This window comes from Eurosta solidaginis, chromosome 1 (genome assembly GCF_040869045.1).
Source record: "Eurosta solidaginis isolate ZX-2024a chromosome 1, ASM4086904v1, whole genome shotgun sequence".
Taxonomy (NCBI): Eukaryota; Metazoa; Arthropoda; class Insecta; order Diptera; family Tephritidae; genus Eurosta; species Eurosta solidaginis.
Window position 1 is genome coordinate 327,584,661 of NC_090319.1, and position 19,434 is coordinate 327,604,094.

At 29.8% G+C, this 19,434-nt stretch overlaps 1 protein-coding gene across 12 annotated transcripts in view; it reads left to right on the forward strand.

The window, feature by feature from the left end:
* Ace (Acetylcholine esterase) overlaps positions 1 to 18,853 on the forward strand; it is a 374,783-nt gene extending 355,930 nt beyond the window's left edge. For all 12 annotated transcript variants that reach the window (XM_067762076.1, XM_067762071.1, XM_067762074.1 and 9 more), the window contains exon 12: positions 8,401 to 18,853. In XM_067762076.1, the coding sequence (XP_067618177.1) occupies positions 8,401 to 8,540 (140 nt within the window). In that variant the 3' untranslated portion in view covers positions 8,541 to 18,853. The remainder of the gene's footprint in view (positions 1 to 8,400) is intronic.
* Positions 18,854 to 19,434: the final 581 nt, after the last annotated feature.

A 19,434-nucleotide genomic window follows, 5' to 3' on the forward strand; every position in this document is an offset into this window, starting at 1 on the left:
TAAGAATAATAGCATTAGAGTATCGTTAACTGGGTAGATAAATTACTACGTATTTAGTATTTACCAAAGTGCACTCGAAATAAAATATAAAAAAGCATAGACAAAAGCCCAATTTTGTTACTTTTACAGGGTTTTGGAAATATATTTCTTAATTTTTTGAAAATCGAGACTCGACCTCTGGTAAGATTCTCGAATTTCGAACAATACAAACGATTCTTTAGATAAGAAACTTTTCGTAATTTCTGCCACGTTTTAACTGCTAGAAGCTTCAAATTTCATATATACGCTACATATTCGTTATATATACATAGTTCAGATGTTTACCGATCTATTTTTTAATCTATATATAAATATATAATTTTGGGAAATTCTTGATTTCTTTGCAGCTTCTGTTATCGTTCGAATCTCTGAACTGTCGAATAAATAAATAAAAATAAATGTAAGGCGCGATAACCTCCGAAGAGATCTAAGGCCGAGCTTTTCTTCCAATTTGCGTCGTGCTCCTCTTGATTTTTCCTACAAATTGGCCGGACGGGACCTACATGTTTTATGCCGACCCCGAACGGCATATGCGAGGCAGATGAGTTTTCACTGAGAGCCTTTCATGGCAGAAATACACCCAGAGCGCTTGCCAAACACTGCCGAGGGGCGACCCCGCTTAGAAAAATTTTCTTCTAATTGAAAAACCTTATTTCTAAAATTTTGATGTTGCCTTGCCCGGGGTGCGAACCCAGGGCATACGATGTGATAGGCGGAGCACGCTAAGGCGCGATAACCACCGAAGAGATTTTAGACCGAGCTTCTCGTCCAATTTGCGTCGTGCTCCTTCTTAATTTTTTCTACCAATTGGCGGGACGGGACCTACTTGTTTTATGCCGACTCCGAACGGCATCTGCGAGCAAATGAGTTTTCACTGAGAGCTTTTCATGGCAGATATACACTCGGACTGTTTGCCAAACACTGCCGAGGGGCGATCCCGCTTAGAAAAATTTTCTTCTAATTGAAAAACTTTATTTCTAAAATTTTTATGTTGCTTTGCCCGGGGTGCGAACCCAGGGCATACGGTTTGATAGGCGGAGCACGCTACCATCACACCGCCACGGTGGCCATTCTTCAACTTCATTAGAAACGGTAAAATACGGAATAGATATATATTCACCGAAACCTTAGCTAAGTGGACCTGTCCACTCCATTTTTGAATTAATGGCGGAAAGGCCAAATTCAATGGTGTTACTCAACTCTACTCTTCATCTGAGCTTTAACACAAGCATTTAGATAGAAATGAATAGTTTTTTGCTTATATTTTTTCTCAGTGTTACGTTTTTTCTGGTTTTAGATTTTCAAAATCACATCCAACATTCTCTTACTTTTATTTATTTTTAATAATCATGTATATACAACAACAACTTCTTAAAAATATTTATTTGAATTACGGTGGTAACGCTATTGAAGGATGTGTATTTTGCGTGTTTTGCGAAATTTAAGTGTAAAATATTGTTCAAATACATACTTGTTTGCAAAATTAATTGTTTGTGCTTTAAAAAAAAAAAAAAAAGAATTTAAAAGTAATTGCCTGGTTGAGAGTACAAAGTAAACAAAAAATTTGAGTTTTTTTAGTTTTCTATTGGCTTTTCTTGTTGGAAACAATTTTGGTAAGTAACAAATACGAAAAGCCAAACAAAATCCAGCCATTTCATATGTAATTCACAAAATACGCATAGCTTTTATAGAATTTTTTTCATTTAAAAGTTTCTTATCGTTTATTTGTGTTTACTAAGTTGTTGCATGCTGTGTTTACATGATTACTCGTTTAAGTGCTTATTTTGTTCTCTTTATTTTGCTAGCCTAGCCGCTATCTGGAATCAAATTTATTTCGTCCAGTTGGCTTAAGCATTTATGCTATATATATATCTATATAATTACTGCAGTTTTTATACTCAGTTGAGCAGAGCTCACAGAGTATATTAAGTTTGATTGGATAACGGTTGGTCGTACATATATAAAGGAATCGAGATAGATATAGACTTCCATATATCAAAATAATCAGGATCGAAAAAAAATTTGATTGAGCCATGTCCGTCCGTCCGTCCGTCCGTCCGTCCGTTAACACGATAACTTGAGTAAATTTTGAGGTATCTTGATGAAATTTGGTATGTAGGTTCCTGAGTACTCATCTCAGATCGCTATTTAAAATGAACGATATCGGACTATAACCACGCCCACTTTTTCGATATCGAAAATTTCGAAAAACCGAAAAAGTGCGATAATTCATTACAGAAGACAGCTAAAGCGACGAAACTTGGTAGATGAGTTGAACTTATGACGCAGAATAGAAAATTAGTAAAATTTTGGACAATGGGCGTGGCACCGCCCACTTTTAAAAGAAGGTAATTTAAAATTTTTGCAAGCTGTAATTTGGCAGTCGTTGAAGATATCATGATGAAATTTGGAAGGAACGTTACTCCTATTACTATATGTACTTAATAACAATTAGCAAAATCGGAGAAGGACCACGCCCACTTAAAAAAAAAAATTTTTTTTAAAGTAAAATTTTAACAAAAAATTTAATATCTTTACAGTATATAAGTAAATTATGTCAACATTCAACTCCAATAATGATATGGTGTAACTAAATACAAAAATAAAAGAAAATTTCAAAATGGGCGTGGCTCCGCCCTTTTTCATTTAATTTGTCTAGGATACTTTTAACGCCATAAGTCGAACAAAAATTAACCAATCCTTTTGAAATTTGGTAGGGGCATAGATTTTATGACGCTAACGTAATCGGTTGATGCCACGCCCAGTTTTTATACACAGTCGTCCGTCTGTCCTTCCGCATGGCCGTTAACACGATAACTTGAGCAAAAATCGACATATCTTTAATGAACTTAGTTCACGTGCTTACTTGAACTCACTTTATCTTGGTATGAAAAATTAACGAAATCCGACTATGACCACGCCCACTTTTTCGATATCGAAAATTACGAAAAATTAAAAAAATGCCATAATTCTATACCAAATACGAAAAAAGGGATGAAACATGGTAAGGTAATTGGATTGTTTTATTGACGCGAAATATAACTTTAGAAAAAACTTTATAAAATGGTTGTGACACCTACCATATTAAGTAGAAGAAAATGAAAAAGTTCTGCAGGACGAAATAAAAAACCCTTAAAATCTTGGCAGGCATTACATATATAAATAAATTAGCGGTATCCAACAGATGATGTTCTGGGTCACCCTGGTCCACATTTTGGTCGATATCTGGAAAACGCCTTCACACCACTCCCTTTTAAAACTCTCATTAACACCATTCGTTTGATACCCATATTGTACAAACAAATTCTAGGGTCACCCCTGGTCCACCTTTATGGCGATATCTCGAAAATGCGACCACCTATACAACAACCACCACTCCCTTTTAAAACCCTCATTAATACCTTTAATTTGATACCCATATCGTACAAACACATTCTAGAGTCACCCCTGGTCCACCTGTATGGCGATATTTCGAAACGGCATCCACCTATAGAACTAAGGCCCACTCCCTTTTAAAATACTCATTAACACCATTCGTTTGATGCCCATATTGTACAAACAAATTCTAGGGTCGCCCCTGGTCCACCTTTGTGGCGATATCTCGAAACGGCATCCACCTATGGAACTAAGGATTACTCCCTTTTAAAATACTCATTAACACCTTTCATTTGATACCCATATCGTACAAACGCATTCTAGAGTCAACCCTGATCCACCTTTATGGCTACATCCCTAAATGGCGTCCACCTATAGAACTATGGCCCACTCCCTCATAAAATACTCTTTAATGCCTTTCATTTGATACACATGTCATACAAACACATTCCAGGGTTTCCCTCGGTTCATTTTCCTACATGGTTATTTTCCCTTATGTTGTCACCATAGCTCTCAACTGAGTATGTAATTTTCGGTTACACCCGAACTTGACCTTCCTTACTTGTTTATTTTAATATTATCATTTGCAATAATGATTTCTGTTGTCCTGGGACAATCCCATTGAGAATATTTGTTGTAACGATCTTTAAATTTTGGAAATTAAACTATATTTCATAGTTAATTTAAATCTATAGTGATTTTAAAATATTATGAAAATTGAAAATATAACAATAACCTAACATTCATTTCATCTGTAGATTGTTGTCGTTGTTAGGGGAGAATATAAACATGAATTTAGCAGAAGAAGTAGCCAATCTCTTGGTAGAAAAAAATACTTGGCCTTGTGCTCCCTAAATATAAAAAAAGTAATTATAATAAGATAAATATAGTAAGTAATTCTAATATTTAATTAAAAAAAAAGTATTGTTCTGGCCTTGTGCTCCAATTCGAACCTGTGGAAAATATTAACTTAAAACTCAAAAATTTAAAATAATTTCAAAACAATGTGATTAGCGTACCTAACGTGTTATGGTAATCACCATTGTGGCCAAACAATTGTCATTTAAGATGGCTACTTTTTCGCGTTTTTATAGGATGTTTAATATGGCGGCGCATACGGCCGTGATGCGGGTGATAGACAGAGATGCAGGATGAAACCACTAGTCACTTTAAAAATCAGGTGAACGGTTTTGTTTGTAAAGGCCCTGGCACAATGACATTTTTCATATAGATGCGTTTAACACAAGCTTTTGCATTCCAATAACATCGCCACAATCAACCAAGATGTTGCGTTTGTAAATACATATGAAGGAACTTCAGACTTGGCAATTGAAGTTTATTACGCCTTGCTCATTCACACACAAAATTGCGCGAAGCACTGTTATAAACATTCTCCCTAAAACAAAAATACTTGCTAACATATTTTGTGTCGTAATAGATTGTTATATTGCAGCTTTTAATTGCGAAAAATGTTAGAAAATTTAACAACCTGTGGGAAAAATAATTTCACTTGCAAAGTGTGCCAACACCCTTAACCAAAGCAAATGTCAAATTCTTCTTCTTATGGTTTGCTTGGAACAAAATTTGGGAGATGGCTACTTTTCAATATCAGATGGCGCCAGTGTCGCTCATTCTACCGTTCTTCATAAAAATACTCATAATTCATAAGCTTGTGTTAAACTCATCTATATGAAAAACTGCTTATGTGTCGGAGCTATAATTTTGACGTCTATGCCGAAGTTATCACACTTGTATTATCTACAATGGTTATCACGAATAACGTTTTATGCTACAAAACGTTAACTAACCAGGAGAGCCAAAAAACGTTTGAGTATTACGAAACACAAATAGTTTTCTTAAATTTGTTTAAGCTTGTCCAAAAACATGATAACAAAAACATTTATTAAATAATTATTCGGTTTTAACATAAAATTACACTACGTTTCCACTGAACCCAAGCTCCGAGTTCGCCAATTTTTTCTTTAAAAATATCTCTTCATAGAAAGTATACTTTTGATTTTCGCGCGGAATTTTCGCGTTACTAGTTCTTATTCTGTCCCCACGCGGTGCTTTCAAATAACTCTGTTACTATTGTTCACGATCAACCCAATTTGCCGACATTTAAGGTCCAAACGCCTTCGACTTTTGAGTCGCTTTGGCGCTTACGTTGCGTCAACAGCTGAAAACACATGTTTTAGTTGCTAAATTCCTAATCCACAGGCGACACAGCGGCCACGTCAAAGTAACGCAAAATAAATTCAAAAAAAAAAAAAAATGTTATGCAGGCGTTTTTAATTCATTTCATTGCAGCTCTTCAATTGTTATTTAATTTTTTGAATAATGAAAAATCAAAATTAGAGTTTTCCTTTTGCGTTCATGGTGGCAGAAAAACTTTCAACGTGGGTTCTTTCAAAGTGACGCCAGCGCCAAAACGACGCAAAAGTCGACTGTGTTCGGGACTTTAGAATGCGTTCATGACTTAAAGCCCCGTCACATAAGAAAAAAATATGTTCGGGACTTTAGAATGCGTTCATGACTTAAAGCCCCGTCACAAAGCAGTTCTTCATATAGATGCGTTTAACGTAATCTTATGCATGATGAGTATATTGCACTTTTTTTATGGAGAACGGCAGATCGAGCGACACTAGTGCCATCTGACATGAAAATGTAGTCCACTTCCAAATTTTGTTGCAAGCAAAGTTTAAGAAGAAGAATTCGACATTTGCCTTGGCTAAGGGTGCTTTCACATTTTCAATTGAAATTACTTTTGCCAGTCGTTGGAACTTTTTTTACATTTTTTACAGTTAAAAACTGCAATTTAACAAATGAATAGGACACAAGATATGTTATCAAGTATTTTTCTTGTATAGTGAGAATTTTTATAAAAGTGTTTCGCGAAGTTTTACATGTCAATGGGCAAGGGTTGATATCAATTGGCAAGTCTGAAGTTGCCTTACATTTACAAATGTAACATCTTGCCTGATTTTACTGGCATGCATAAGTTTGCGTTGAACGCATCTATATGAAAAAGTTGATTGTGGCTCGACCTTTAAAAAACTATGGTTATAAGTAAGGTTGCCAACTGGGCCCCTGTATATCCGAATAATATCATGACCTTATTTGTTATGTACGTACTTGTACCATTGCTAAAGTCATTTATTTTGTTATCCTGCCATTCATTTTTTTTTTCAACATTGCCATGTGTACTATTTCGGGCGCCACCAAAAACGTTTTTCCACTCTCTCTATATTTTAAACTGACTGAAATATCTACATAGTCATGCTTCGTAAAATGAATAACCGCTCATAAGCCACGAATCAGTTCAGTACTCAATTATCTTATTGAGCAAGAAAGTCAGCTGTGTTATACGAAAACACTAATTGGAATAAGTAAGACTAACAGTGCAATAAAATGAATATAGTCATATCAGTCTTCTGACGCTAGCATCACAACGATGTACACGAAATTAACTGAATACAGCGCTAAAGAAAAAACCTATAATAACGAGGTATTCAGTGTATTACACACGAAAAGAACGTGCCACTAAGTATGTATTTTCTATTTTATGTGCTAGTCACTCATAGTATTTTTCTGTACTTGACTAAGTACACATTTAGACACAATTTTTTGGCTCATGACTAAGTGCACTAATTTTATTAGTACTCAAAGCAGATCTCTGGTGAGTTTCTTAAAAATTAAACGAGGGAATTAGGGTTACCGCTTCAAACGTGTACACTGCGCTCAACTATATTACATTTAAATTTTTGTCTCCATCGTTGACAGTAAAGGTTTTTTTTTTTGATTTTTTGAACTCCCATTGCGAATTCTGAAATTTTACCTCCACGTGACATACCTTAACTGTTTGAACTTGGGGTCAAATATTTGTTATAGCTGTGGTTGTGATATTAACAATTGAAGGTTTTTAAGGACCACTCTTATGTATACATTAACATATGTATTTATTTATAATATACGAGTACAAGTGTATTTACATTTCTTCTATTTTCGCGGATTGCCTGATTTATCTCCTTGTAATTATTATGAATCTGTGCAATTCGCTAAAACAATCTAGTTCTTTCGTGGGGCTGTGTTTGATCTAGATTATTTTAATACATTTCTGACAAAGTTGCTTACACCGAGAGAAATTACGCTAGTTAAAAAACTAATCGGTTTTGTTGTTCGTGATCTAACGCGTTCGATAATAATTAATTCAACTGAGTCATAACTCATCGTATCATGAGAACAAATTAGTTTAGTAGAGAGAAACTAACTAAAGTTAACATTATTCCATAAACATTACAGATTTTCAATCAATCTAACTAATTCTTATGTAAAAAGAACTGATTTCATTGGTCATTTCTACATCGAACAAAAATTTTAAGAATAAACTTACTCGCACGGCGCTCATTACATTGTTTTGTAGTGCCATAGGAATCTCTGTAATATCAACAGCATTTACTGTTGTTATAGGCTGAAAGTTCTCGTTATTAATTTAACAGAGCTATGGCTTATTTATGATGCAATTTTTTTATTTGACTGGATAAATGGTTCATTTTCAATTAATAATTTGTGCTAAGCTAATTCAACAGCTATTTGCTGTTCAGTTGAATTTACCTATAGCTCGGTAGATTTTACATGTCTTTTGCTTTTAGCACCGATTCAGGATTTGTAAAAAAGAACTAACAACGAGAGAGACTTTAATTTAAAATGAGTTCAGGCACACCGTATTTAAGATACTAAATTAGCTTGGTCTGCGAAAACCAGATGAGCTTTACATACATTTATGAAAACTTTGTTGGCTTAACTAAAATTTCTGATTTACTTATCCTATAAGCAATGATTACCATTTATTTCCATACTTGCCTATTTTCTTAGATTTTGTTATATTCTTTTCATATGGCATATATCATAAGCATTACATATAGGTATTTGTAATTTACATTAGGCTAATGTTGGCTAATTTGAATCTTCATTTCTCTTTTGCAGTACAATGTGCATCTTCAGCTTCCACAGTGCATGCTGCACATCGACAACAACAACGACTGCTGCAACAAAGTAACATCATGGCGTTAATATGGACATTGACAATTATGTTTGGCATGCCATCAATTAGTGCATTTTTCTAAAACAAATAAATTGAATTTAGAAGCACACAAAATATGCGACTTCACGCAGCCAAAACGTTAAAAAGTTAAGAAAATTAATTAAAGAAATAAAAACAAAAAAAGAAATAGTCAAACAAATGACTCAATTACAAAAAGAGACACAAACGCTATCAAATAAATATTAGCAACTCAAAAAGGACACAAAAAGAGCACAAATGCTTAGACAAAATTTAAATAATTAAAAAAGTTTCCATTTTTCAAGCTGAATTGTAGCAAAATGTAGCAAATTTTTAATAAAAGTGCATAAGAGATACGAGAAGGGTGTGTAATAAAGAATTGTTGACAAATTTTGTATGTATGGGGCAATTTGTTCAAAAAATAAAAATTAAATATATGCCAACAAAATCATTTGCCACACATATTTACATTAAATACATACATACACTCATATGTATATGTGTATATAGAAAAATATATGAACTAGCATATGTTACATACATACCATAATACGAAAATATTTCTTAAATAATTTTTGCCTCTTGGTTGCTTATAATTTTTGATTTTGTAGGGAATGGAGCTTATATTAAATGTTTAGAAACAAAAATGTATTATAAGAGGCAAAAAGAAAACAATACTGTGCACAAAATGAATAAAACATCCAAATTTTTGATTTTTTTTTTTCATAAAATTATTTGTTTTGTTGTTTGTACTTCTTTTGTGAATTTTTTAAGTAATGACACTCTTTAGCAATTAACTCTCTTTTATACCAAATAATAAAAAAAGATGTTACTTATACGCGCATGTACCCGTCTTTTCTGGTGGTACGGACATATTGACGTGTAATTGGTTATTTTTTTAATAAAGCAAACGTGCTTATTTTTTTAATATATTTTATTGGAATAAATGCTTAAATATTTTGTGTAACCACACTCCTGCAGTCATTCACAAACACATTTTACACTTTTGCATATTTGCGAAGGCACAAATCCGTGCATTGCAAACGTAACTCAAGCTTGGCAACCCGAACCAACCTTAATATTTGTTTTTGTAAGCCAAGCGACAGACATAGTCCCCGAATTGGCATGAAAGTATTTGTAGCACAAAAAATGAATAAAATTTAACAAAATTAGACAGCTTGTACAATAAATGAAAGATTTATTAACAGTAAAGAAAAAACAACAACGTAACTTTTTTAGCGCCGACGAAGCAAGTAACGACTATTTGCAAATCTTTAACGATTTTATACCTACAATGAGACGAAAAACTAATAAATTTACATTATAGATTATCGGAAAATTACAAATAAGAAAAATTAAATATGTATAACAAAAAGTTTTCAAATGCAAAGCTGAAGCTAATTATTTTCATTTTTTTATACAAAAATTAATAGAGTTCAATAATACAATAACAAGTTTTTAATTAAAATTATGAAAAAAAAATACCTACATTGCATGTATGGTTGGAATAGAAATTTATTTGGAAACGTTCGCTCTTGTGCTAAATTTTTAGTTTGCCCGGGAAATATGTTATTTCTGCCAAAAATTGTGTCGGACAAGATTAGTAAAACTTCACAAAAAAAAAAAAAAAAAAAAAAAAAAAAATTATGGACTATGGACTTTTTCTCAAAAACAAAATTGTAAAACTACCGAATATGAAAAACTACACATAAATAAAAAAATATAAAGATATAAAATATAAAATAAAACAAAAACGATGGGGCAAAATTTAAAAAGAAAAATTAACCAATGATGAAAAAAGAAGAAAAATAATATAAATTAAAAAATAAGAGAAACTAATGATAAAATAAAAAGCAATAGAAAACAAAAAAGAAATCAGATAAATAATTAATATAATTAAATAATAAAAAATTTAAGGTAAAAGAAAACAAGATTCAAAAAAATGTCCGAAGTAAACTAGAAATGCAAAAAAAAAGAACAAATAGAAGTAGAAGCTTAAATAAAAAAAATTTAAAAAAATTCCATTTTTAAATACAATAAATTTAACTGAAAAATATGAACCGAACAAAATGCAATTGAAGATGTAATTAAATTAAACTAACATACAATAAAATAAAATACAATACTTTAAAATTATATAAAATTTTATAATGTCAAATAAAAAAATTAAAAAAAATTTTAAAAATATATTAAATCAAATTAAAATTAAAATTAAATTTGATTAAATAAAATAATATAACTTAAAGTAAAAAAAGTTTTATTTAATGAAATGAAATCAAATAAAATGAAAAAATAAAATCAAAATATACAAAATAAAGTAAGAAAATTTAAATAAAATAAAATTAAACGACAATAAATAAAATAAAATAAAATAAAATAAAGTAAAATAAAATAAAATAAAATAAAATAAAATAAAATAAATTAAAATAAAATAAAGTAAATAAAATTAAACTACATTAAATAAAATAAAATAAAATAAATTAAAATAAAATAAAGTAATTAAAATTAAATAAATAAAATAAAATTAATAAAATAAAATTAATAAAATAAAATTAACAAAATACGATACTAAAATAACACAAGATAAAAAAATAGTTCTAAAATTTTTCAAAAACAATGAATGGATCAAAAGTTTCGAAAACAATATGCATTTTCAATTGTATGAAAATATACCAAGGAATGCGATTTATGTATGTAACACCCTGTAAATATGAAATCAAATCAAACAAACCCTAGCAACAGCGGCAAAAAATTACGGCGAAGAAGGCGCAGTAGAGAAAAAAGGCAGCGTCCCTTAAATATTTATTTATGGAAATAATATTCATTTCACATTTTATCGCATAACGGGATCGAATATTTCAAGCATGTGTATGGGTGTAATTAGCCTCGAGAGAATTGTGTGTGTGACGATTTAATCGGCTTTTAACACGGTTAATCATAGTGGTGATATAGCCTAATGTTTAAACGCTTGCACTTGCTCTCAAGTGTTGCTGGTTCGAGTCCTGATTGGCAGGAATCTTTTGTTCTTCTTTCACATGAACCATCATATTCACTCTGGCTACTTTTTATACAAAACAACAAAATTTACCAGGCTTTCATAAAAATGTTTGCATCATCCGATCCACATATAATAATGGAAAATATTCACATTCCACTTATCATCCCATAACGGGATCGTGTGCATATAATATATACATATTATGGGTTTAAGTCGTCTCAAAGAAATCGTGCCTTACATGGTTAACTGCGGGTTTAGATATCACTTATGCAAGTGGTGATATGGCCTAGTGGTAAAATGTTCGGATAGTTAATCATGAGTAGCTGGTCGAATGCCGCTGGCCCGTTGAAACTTTCTCTTCCTCATGATTTTTTTTTATCTTAAAATTAGGCTGCAATATCTTGCTAGTTTTGTTGCGTCCCTAGTCATAAAAGTTTAAAATTAGCTAACTAAATAGCAAAATAAATAGCACGGAATGAACAAATCCAAGAAATTTACCAGGCTTTCATAAAAACGTGCCCAGCATTCAATCCACAAATATTTATGCCAGTTCCTAACGGGAACAAGAATGGTAAGCATGTGCATATACGTAATTCCTCTCATCGAATTTAGACACAAACCATCTAAGAAATAGGTAGACCGATTTAATACAAGTTTAGAGACTAAAATCTAGTTGGCGGTTTGGCCAATTGGCTAAACACTTGATTTTTTTTTCAGATATTGCTGGCCTACTTGTCAGCCAGGGTTTTAAAATCCCTTTAAGCTTTTATTATTTGTATTATTAAATCTCAGTCGCATATTACTTGATTTGAAGCTATACTGAAAAGAAAAAAAAATAGAATAAAGTAAAATAAACCAGAACAACATAAAATAACATAAAATACAATAAAATAAAATAAAATTAAATTAAATAAAATGAAATGAAATAAAATAAAATAGAATAGAATAAAACAAATAAAATATAAAATAAAATGGAATAAAGTAAAATAAACCAGAACAACATAAAATAACATAAAATACAATAAAATAAAATAAAATAAAATTAAATTAAATAAAATGAAATGAAATAAAATAGAATAGAATAAAACAAATAAAATATAAAATAAAATGGAATAAAGTAAAATAAATCAAAATAACATAAAATAAAATGAGTACAGGAAAAAATTAAATTAAATTAAAATTAAATAATGTTAAATAAAATAAAATAAAAAAAATTTAAATAAAATTAAATAAAAAAAAAATAAATAAAATAAACAATTACATAAAAAAACTAAATAAAATAATTAAAACAACTTAAAATAAAATTTAAAAATTAAATAAAACAAAATAAAATAATTAAAATAAATTAAAACAAAATAAAAAGGGATAAAAGAAAATGATAAAAAATTAAAGAAAGTAAAATAAAACAAATTAATCGAAGAAAACAAATAAGAGTACAAAATGAAATTAAACAAAACAAAATAAATTAAATTAAGGCTGTGTGCGAGTTGAAATAAATTTCTACCTAAATAGAGAAAAAACATGAATGACTGGAAACTGTAGGTAAGGGAGTGCGAAATAAAAATTTAGAATTTTTATGAGCATACTTTTCAACCTAAATTCAAATGTCAAATTCCAAAAACAAAAATATTGAATACCAAATTTCCCGTATTGTTATTTGCTTAGCAGAAATAAACAATTTAGGTTTTCAAATCAACTCGCACAGTTTTGACAGCTTTTTCCTAAATTATTGCAGTGCTCAAAAGTTCCAGTGGAATATTAGTTTAGGTACCTAAAATTTAGGCGAACTCGCACCCAGTCCAAATAACAAAACTAAATAAAAATAAAATGAATATAACTAAAATCAAATAAAAAGTTAAACAAAGTAATATGAAATAAAATAAGATAAAATAAAACGAATTAAATTAAAATAACATAAATTTAAATAAAATGAACTTCAAAAATAAAATAATATAAAATAAAAGAAGATAAAATAAAAATTAAAATAATAAAATCGGTCCAATAAAATAATGCAAAATAAAATGAACACATCCAAATAAAATAAAATATTTAAAAAATAGTTTTCCGCCCCTTTTATTTAAACAAATAATTCCATACTAAGTTTTGGCCCCTTATACGATGCAATTTTTAGTAGAAAGAGTAGCAAAAATATTGAAAAATGTTACAAAAAGTGTTTTTAAAAAAGTGTTATTGAAAAATGTTACAAAAAGTGTTTTTAAAAAAGTGTTTTTTTAAAAATAGCACATTTAATTTATCATAAGAAAAAACATTTGCCCTTCCTTTGCTATATTAAAATATTCTTTGTAAAATTATATTTTGGTTGTGCAAATAAACCTCTGTAGCCTTCACTCCAAATAGCTTTTCATTTAGCTGTGCTGTAGACCTTAAAAGAAAAAGAAAAAAATATTATTATTATAATAAAAATATGGAAAATTTAGTAACCTATTCTTATGGCTGACAGATTAAATTGAGTTTTTTGTAGAGTTACATAGATGAAATGTATTAAGTAGTGAGTTTGCAAATTTGTACAAAAAACAAAAAATATATATACATATGACAATGTTCGTTCAAATGTGTATATTAGACTGTATCAAATAAAAAAAAAGTTCAACATGCGCTAACCAATGTGAAATATCTTTACAAGGTAGTATCGAAAAAAATAATTTTCGCTCATCATTCTTAAGGTAACCTTAAAATATTATAGCTGCGGTATAAACATTTTGTGACTACTAAACAACTTGAAATCGGCGAACCATTTCTTTGCAAAAACTCTTCATTAGGGGATGTAAAAAAATTGTTTTATTTGTTACGGTCTAATACAAAATACATATAAACTCGCATTAATAATGTATGTGAAAAACAAAAAATTATAATTTCCATATAGCTACATGCAAATATTGAATAAGTGTGTATGTATTGTCTGTGGTTAGTTGTACAAAAATTGATATAATTAACAAAATGTAAATTGAAATTTCATAAAAATAGAAAATTTAGCAGTAAGAAATTGCTAAACAACAATACATAATTACATTGAATAAAATAAAAAACGACATGCATACACACACTACATTACATTTATAGTTAAAAAAGGACATTATGCATAAACCAAAATAAAAAAGTTTAAATAAATTTGCTAAGCAAACATTTTTATATAGACAAAAAATAAGCTGAAAAGAAAAATTTGAGACAAATACTTATATACACATATATACTATATATATACATACATACTAAAATAAATATTTAATTAATAAGTGAAAACACAAAACATATCAGTATATTATTATTACGACTATTATTACTAAATATTATATTCAAATAAAAAGTAAAATTATGAAAACAAATTGATATTATTGCTATCAATTTGTACTCAACATTTTATAAGATTGGTCCTTACAAAAACTAATATTATTTACGTCTACGTAAACAATTAAAAACGAAAACAATAATAAATTTAAAATTCTGGGGTAATAAATAAATAAAAAATAAAATCATAGATAAGTTGAAGCATAATAAGTTAAGCATTTGCAATGTCAATGAATTAGTATATATACAAAAAATAATAAATGGTATATCTGTATCGCAAAATGCCTATGCAAAGCCACACACATACACTAACACTCACACACATACATGCACGCAGCTTAAATAGAGTCAGAGGCACACAAAACAATATATTCGTTAAAAGTTAATAAATTCAACTAAATACATAAGTATATATTTAGGTATACATATATAGTGCTAGTACATGTATACACTTAGGCAATTCATAAGGTCTCCTATTCGCCGTATGTGCTATGCTTTAATCAAATTTTATATTGGAGACCAAGGAAATCAAATCTTAAAATTTTACATGAATACGACACTGCTATGAATTGCCCAACTATCCAATATACTGTGCACTTTTTGCCTTTGAAGATATTTCATGTACTAAGGAACTACTGTTGCTATTTTCTTTTTATAACAATGGGCCTTATGCATAAAAAGCGAGCATTCGCTCAGACTTTATATTCTGAGTAAATGGTGGCTTTTATTATACGATTAAAATACACACCTTTCAATCAGTAACTCGAGTCTGAGTAAACGCTCGCTTTTTATCATGAAGCCCACGAAATCGCTCTCTGAGCTGCCTTTGATGTCAGCATGTCGTGTATGTCAAGTCACCTCAGCGCTTACAAATCCTTTAATAGAACTGCCTTTTAAATTACTTTTATTGTAACAGCCTGGCCTGAAATAACTTGACACTATATTGCTTGAAGTACGAGCGAAAATTTGTTATCTGCTACATTTGCTGAATCTCAGTCGCTGGGCTCACATGACTTGTAGGAGAAGGCTGAATAGTTTTCCAATGCTCTACGAAGCTCTCGAAGACAACTCTGGTTTAGTCGTTTGCGAGAAAGCGTGAGTGTTGTTCTAATATTGAGTTCCGCTAATTTTGAGTTGCACTGTAAGAAATATTTTGATGGTTATAGTTTGGAGCAAGTAAAATTTGATAAACTTGCGCCAGAAAAATCCATTTTTGTTTAATTCGCCCATAGTGTTTGATTGACGCTGCCGTACATATTTTTGGAAGATTACTTGAAATCAAAACCGAAAAGGCCTCTAATCATTTCTCTGTTCTTTCACAGTTTATATCTAAAGTTAGAACACATATCGCGAATGGACTAAAATAATTAACATTGTTAGTCTCGCCAAAATGCAAGGATAGTGTGTAGTGTAAAAACTATACAATTTAATTATCAAATATGTCAAAAATGGGTAGGCTTGTTCTTATTTTAAGTTGCTATACTTTTAGAGGTAAATGTAAGAATTTTCTTAAGGAAATTCGTAACCCAATCCTTTTAATAGTTTCCGGGACTACCACTTTTCAAAATTTAAAACTTTGATTTGAGATATATATAGATTCTATTCAAGTCAGGCCGCTCCTGCTCATTTTATTTAACTGAAAGTCAAACAACTTCCACAACTTTTACTCAAGTCAAATATGTGCAATAATAATTTAAATTTCCTATATGCATAACGTTATTTTCTTCGAGTCAAAGGAGCGTGGAACAAAACAAACATTTTGACGATCGCTTGAGATATACTGTTACATAACACAATGAAAATCTATAGCAGGAAACTTGAATATCCTCAATTATATCTTGTACCGTAATACTATGTTCAAACAGAAAAAAAATTGAGGCAATTTCGGTTTAAATTGAGTGGTGTTCATACAATTCAATTTGGCTTACACAATAGTAATTTGATAGCTGGTTGCTTCGTCTCTACAGCAACAACATACCTTTGTTCAGACTGTCAAAATGTGCGTGTTGTTATTAGGCAAATGGAATGGAATGAAAGCATACAACTTTGAAATGTTTGTGTGTTGTAAGAAAATGTGTTCAATGTTTTGGTTGCATTTTGAGTTTGATATCTTCTTTTGACAATCCCTACTCCAGCGAAATGATAAAAATAAAACCAGCTGCTGAGATGAGCCAACCATTTAGTTGAGCCATACCTAACTGACGTTTAAATCTACTCAATAAACAAACTTTACAAGGTTACATTTGCAGTTTTAAACAATTTATTACCGATCGCGGGTTCGAATCGAGCTCAAGGCCTAACAATAATTTTTTATCATTATTATTGTTATGATAAATAAAAACAATTTATTACGCAATTTTTTTTTAATTGGCAATTTATTATTACAATTTATTATATGATAAATTGCGTTATAAATTTGCCAAATGGTATAAATTGCCAATTTGGTATGTGTTTGTACAAAGTATTACCGTAAAATATATTAATTTCATCTGTAATAATTCGCTCAAACTCTTCAATCTTTGGACCCTTAACTTACCCAGTTTTTTGAACTGTCGCTTTCTTGTTCAACTACAACGGATGAGAAACGGACAAATGTTTTAAAATGAATACTTCTTTGGAAGCTTTCAAATTAGTTTTTTGTTAAAACCTTTTATAACAACGACGAGAGACTAAGAGTCGTTTGAGACCATAAAAGGATCTGTCTTCGTGGGAAAAAACTAATTGCCATAGTTATAAGACATACGACACAAGAAAATGAAGCTATTATTAAGACACAAACCAGCAAATGAGACAGCTTTTTTGTGTAAAATTAAAACATGGGATCCTCAATTTCTTTTAATCTTCTTATATGTATGTTTTAAAGAAATCTTTCGGGTTGAAAAGCACGAAAACAATATACAACTTATGACGTTACAGTAAATTCGACACTCTTATGAACTGCCCAAGGGTAATAGTAGTTCTTATAGTAGTGCTATATAACAACAAAAGTAAAGAGTGACCAAGTGTAAATACCTACGAAGAAATATATATAAACAAATAAAAAAAGGTACATACACATACATACATATGGTTTGCTCTGTAGCATACACATATATTCATATATATACACTAATTATTTGCTAAATAAGCGAGTAAGATAATAACATATACATATATATTTAACTAACTATATAAGTATAAGCTTATAATGCATATCAATACAAAAAAGTCTAAACAAAAAACATGGGTATTCTGAATAAAATGGTGTTATTTAAAAAAAATTTAAGTAAGTAAGCAAAATTAGTCTCTTATATACACTTTATTATGTAAGCTTAAATTATATGTTGAAAGAAATAAAAAAAAACTACTTTAAATAAAGAAAAGCCCAAATGAAATAAAGTAAATCTTAGATAAAAAAATTGTAGCAAAGACAAATAAAATTATTATGTTTTTAATATGCATATATAAATCAAGATATATGTAAAAGAAAATATGTGTAATAAACAATAAAAAAAATTCGAAAACCGATTATTATTTATATATAAAATGAAGAAAAAAAATTTAATAAAACCATTAAAATATTAAAAAAATATATATATGTTTCTGTGTATTTATTATTTAAGTCTTAAAAACTGAGCGATGTTCGCTTTCTACTGCAGATAAATAAGGTTCAAAGGATAGAGAAAAATAGTATAGTAAATACAAATCTAAAACTACGCTTTTAAAATGAAATGGTTTGACTAAAAAAAAGCAGCTCATGGAGCGTTTGAAACATTCATTACTGAAATTAAGTTAAGAAGCCAAAAAAATCGAATTAAAAACAAAAACTACTTAGGTACTTAATAAGTTCTTATAGAGAAATATTAGACAAATACTTTCATACATATATGACGATTGATTTGTAGTGTAATAGTCCAAATGATTTTCTATGTGAATACTAAGTATTTCGAGAAAAAACAAATTCTTTATTTATACATACAAAAATACATACAAAACAAAAAATAACCATGTAAAGACTAAATCTAAAATAAGCAAAACAAAAATTTAATAAATGAGCAGCAGTTGCGCCCTGAAGCACATTATTCAACACTAAACATTTTAGACCCAAATAAATGAAGATTTTAATAGTAATGATATTTACAATTGTTAGACAATAGGAAAGTTCTGCATTTCAATTCAAACATGGCTTACAATAAATAATTACAATGCAGAAACTAAGCCATAATATAGAGTTTTAATTACATAACATATAATAGTTTCGTCTTATTTTTTTGGGTATGTTTCTAAAACGGGAGATTATGAAAATCTGGTGGTTGAAAAAGAAAGTACAAAAGTAATTTCAACTTATATATTATTTAAAAAACGTGCTATGGGGATCCGCTTTTTCTTGCGAAGTGCAGGGACTGTTCATATCGTAACAAATCTTATTAGAGGAATTCTCGATTACTCCTTACTTTATGCTATTGTCAGAGTCACTGAACTGGCGAATAAATACACTCAACTGTTCTGATAGTAAAAGTTCACAAAATATCCACGCACTTCCCTGTTAAAATCAAACTAATTAAATATTTCCCAGACTGCGCTGCGTATATATTCTAAGTTGCCTCGTTTTCCTATTTCTTACAGGGTGGTCGACAAATATTAAAATCTAAGTTCATTAGTGAAAGTGAGAGCA